Source organism: Sinocyclocheilus rhinocerous, unplaced genomic scaffold (genome assembly GCF_001515625.1).
Source record: "Sinocyclocheilus rhinocerous isolate Xijiao unplaced genomic scaffold, SAMN03320098_v1.1 scaffold442, whole genome shotgun sequence".
NCBI classification, from domain to species: Eukaryota; Metazoa; Chordata; class Actinopteri; order Cypriniformes; family Cyprinidae; genus Sinocyclocheilus; species Sinocyclocheilus rhinocerous.
In genome coordinates, this window is record NW_015641030.1 from 905,154 (window position 1) to 907,764 (window position 2,611).

A 2,611-nucleotide genomic window follows, 5' to 3' on the forward strand; every position below is an offset into this window, starting at 1 on the left:
TAAAAGTGCCATATTTTGAATAGTAGTGTATTACTGTATCCACAAAATATTAAGCAGCAACACTGATAATAAAAAGTAATGTTTCTTGAGCACCAAATCAGCGTATTAGAATTATTTCTGAAAAACTGTGTGATTTTTATGACTAAATAATTTTTTTTATATAAATATAAACCAATAAATCACTAGATCTGCAGGCTGTTTTATGTAGTGCAGTTAAAAATCTCATGGCATTAGTTCATGGTAGATTCCATGGATTCATGCTGCATATGCTGTCAGTGCCACTGTGTCAAGTCGTCTTGCCAAAAGTTAGATGGGGAAAAGGGGAGGAGAAATGCCTGATCCAGAGTGACCCTGCCAAACCCCAAACCTTAAATGTGCTTGGGACACCGCAGGAAAAACTCTGAAATGCTCAGCGAAGACTGGTAGAATATACAGTCTGCTTGACCAGTTTAACAACCATTTACATTCAGAAGATGCTGAATGCCTTTAAATAATGGCCCTGTATTGATGCGCCTTTTTCTGCCTGGGCTTCTTCTACAGAGATTTAAAATTAAGGCAGCACCTGTTGCTTTGAATCTACAGCAAGGACACTGAATATCATATACCACTGAAACGCAGGAAACCAAGTTCTTTGCTCTGAAGCAGGTGCAGTTGAGATGTCTACGGGTTCGGTGAGTGATCCTGAAGATCTCCAGGAGCTGTCAATCACTCACATGGACACGCGTTCTCTAGAAGACTCAGAAGACGAGTTTAGTATCGATGACAGTCTGATAGCAAAGACCAAACCTCGAGCTGCTGCCAACAACAACAAGCAACAAATGAAAATGGGGAAGGATGGCAGACAGTCTCAGAGAAACGCAGCTAACGCCAGAGAGAGGGCACGCATGAGGGTTCTGAGTAAAGCGTTCTCGCGGCTGAAGACCAGCCTGCCGTGGGTACCGGCAGACACCAAACTGTCAAAACTAGACACGCTGCGTCTGGCATCCAGCTACATTTCTCACCTCAGACAGCTCTTGCAGGAGGACAGATACGAGAACAGCTTTGTGCATCCTGTAAACTTGGTATGAGTGAGTGTTGTTGAGTTTGTCACAGGAATTTATACACTTCCATCTGGTCGAGAAGATTTATTGCTCAGCATTACTTGTAAAATACATCATCTATATTACATTTTGTAAGTTCTTGTAAATGTACCATATATTAGTATTTTTTATTTTTTTTAAGTACTGTGCTTTAGGAGTACCATAAAAATACCATGATACATGGGAATTATTCAGAGATGTATAATTTTAAAGTACTACGGTATTACTATTAGATACCATTACTGTACCATGGTATAATGCTAAAGAAGTTTATTTGAATTTAAATACTCAATTATGAATATACCTGAATAAGAATTATATGTTACAGATTTATATATATATATACACACACACACACACACACACACACATATATATATATATATATATACTGTATATACAGTATATATACACAGAATTATATATACAGATTTTAAATGTTTACATATTACAGTAACAGCAAATATACTATATTAATGTATTAAATGAATATATAGTTTATCATTTTAATAATTTATAATATAATTTTATTTATCATAAATAATTTGTCTTGTTTTAAGTATATAGTATATTTGTTAATATATTGAATGGTTTATTATTTTTTTATTTTGTATTAAGTAGGCTATCAATAACATAATATTAAAATAAAATCCTATAAATATTTTAAAATAAAAGTAATACTTTACAGTACACTAAGCATTACATGTGTTCGCATCTGCATCTTATGGCAATCTACCAGCAATATGTGGCTGACTTTTTTATTATTTTTCCACAGACCTGGCCTTTTGTGGTCTCAGCACGATCAGAGGACATAATATAAGTAACTTAATTGCTTTTTTAGTTTACAGATTATTTTACTCAACAGTTCATATGCTAGATTAAGTATTAATGTGGAGGGTAACACTTTATTTGAAGGTGTCCTTGTTACACATTGCATATATATATATATATATATATATATATATATAATATACATTTATTATTTTTTTATTTTGTATTAAGTAGGCTATCAATAACATAATATTAAAATAAAATCCTATAAATATTTTAAAATAAAAGTAATACTTTACAGTACACTAAGCATTACATGTGTTCGCATCTGCATCTTATGGCAATCTACCAGCAATATGTGGCTGACTTTTTTATTATTTTTCCACAGACCTGGCCTTTTGTGGTCTCAGCACGATCAGAGGACACCAAAGACATTTCAGCAGCGGTCAGACTATGTGGAGCTACAGCGTAAACATCTGGCACCTCTCTGTCTTTTATCCCCCTCCATCTCTCTCTCTCTCTTTTTACTGTCTGTACTCATGCACTTCCTTTGAACTTACATCAATGGACATTATGCAATGAATGCAACTACAATTTAAACACAAGTCATTGCACACAAATCTTCACACAAGTCTTTATATAGCCTGATGTTTTTTATGTTCATTCTAGCAAACAAAAACAGATATTACTATACGTGTTGAAATATTTGAAATGATGACTGTATTTAGCTTAAAACCAGCTCTTGTTAAAAAAGAACAACT

General features: G+C 33.8%; 1 protein-coding gene across 1 annotated transcript; it reads left to right on the forward strand.

Moving 5' to 3' along the window:
* The first annotated feature begins 656 nt into the window (after positions 1-656).
* LOC107754218 (transcription factor 21-like) lies at positions 657-2,322 on the forward strand. The gene is made up of 2 exons (XM_016570590.1): positions 657-1,061; positions 2,239-2,322. Exons 1-2 carry the CDS (start codon positions 657-659, stop codon positions 2,320-2,322), a joined length of 489 nt encoding a protein of 162 aa, XP_016426076.1.
* The last annotated feature ends 289 nt before the right edge of the window (positions 2,323-2,611 follow it).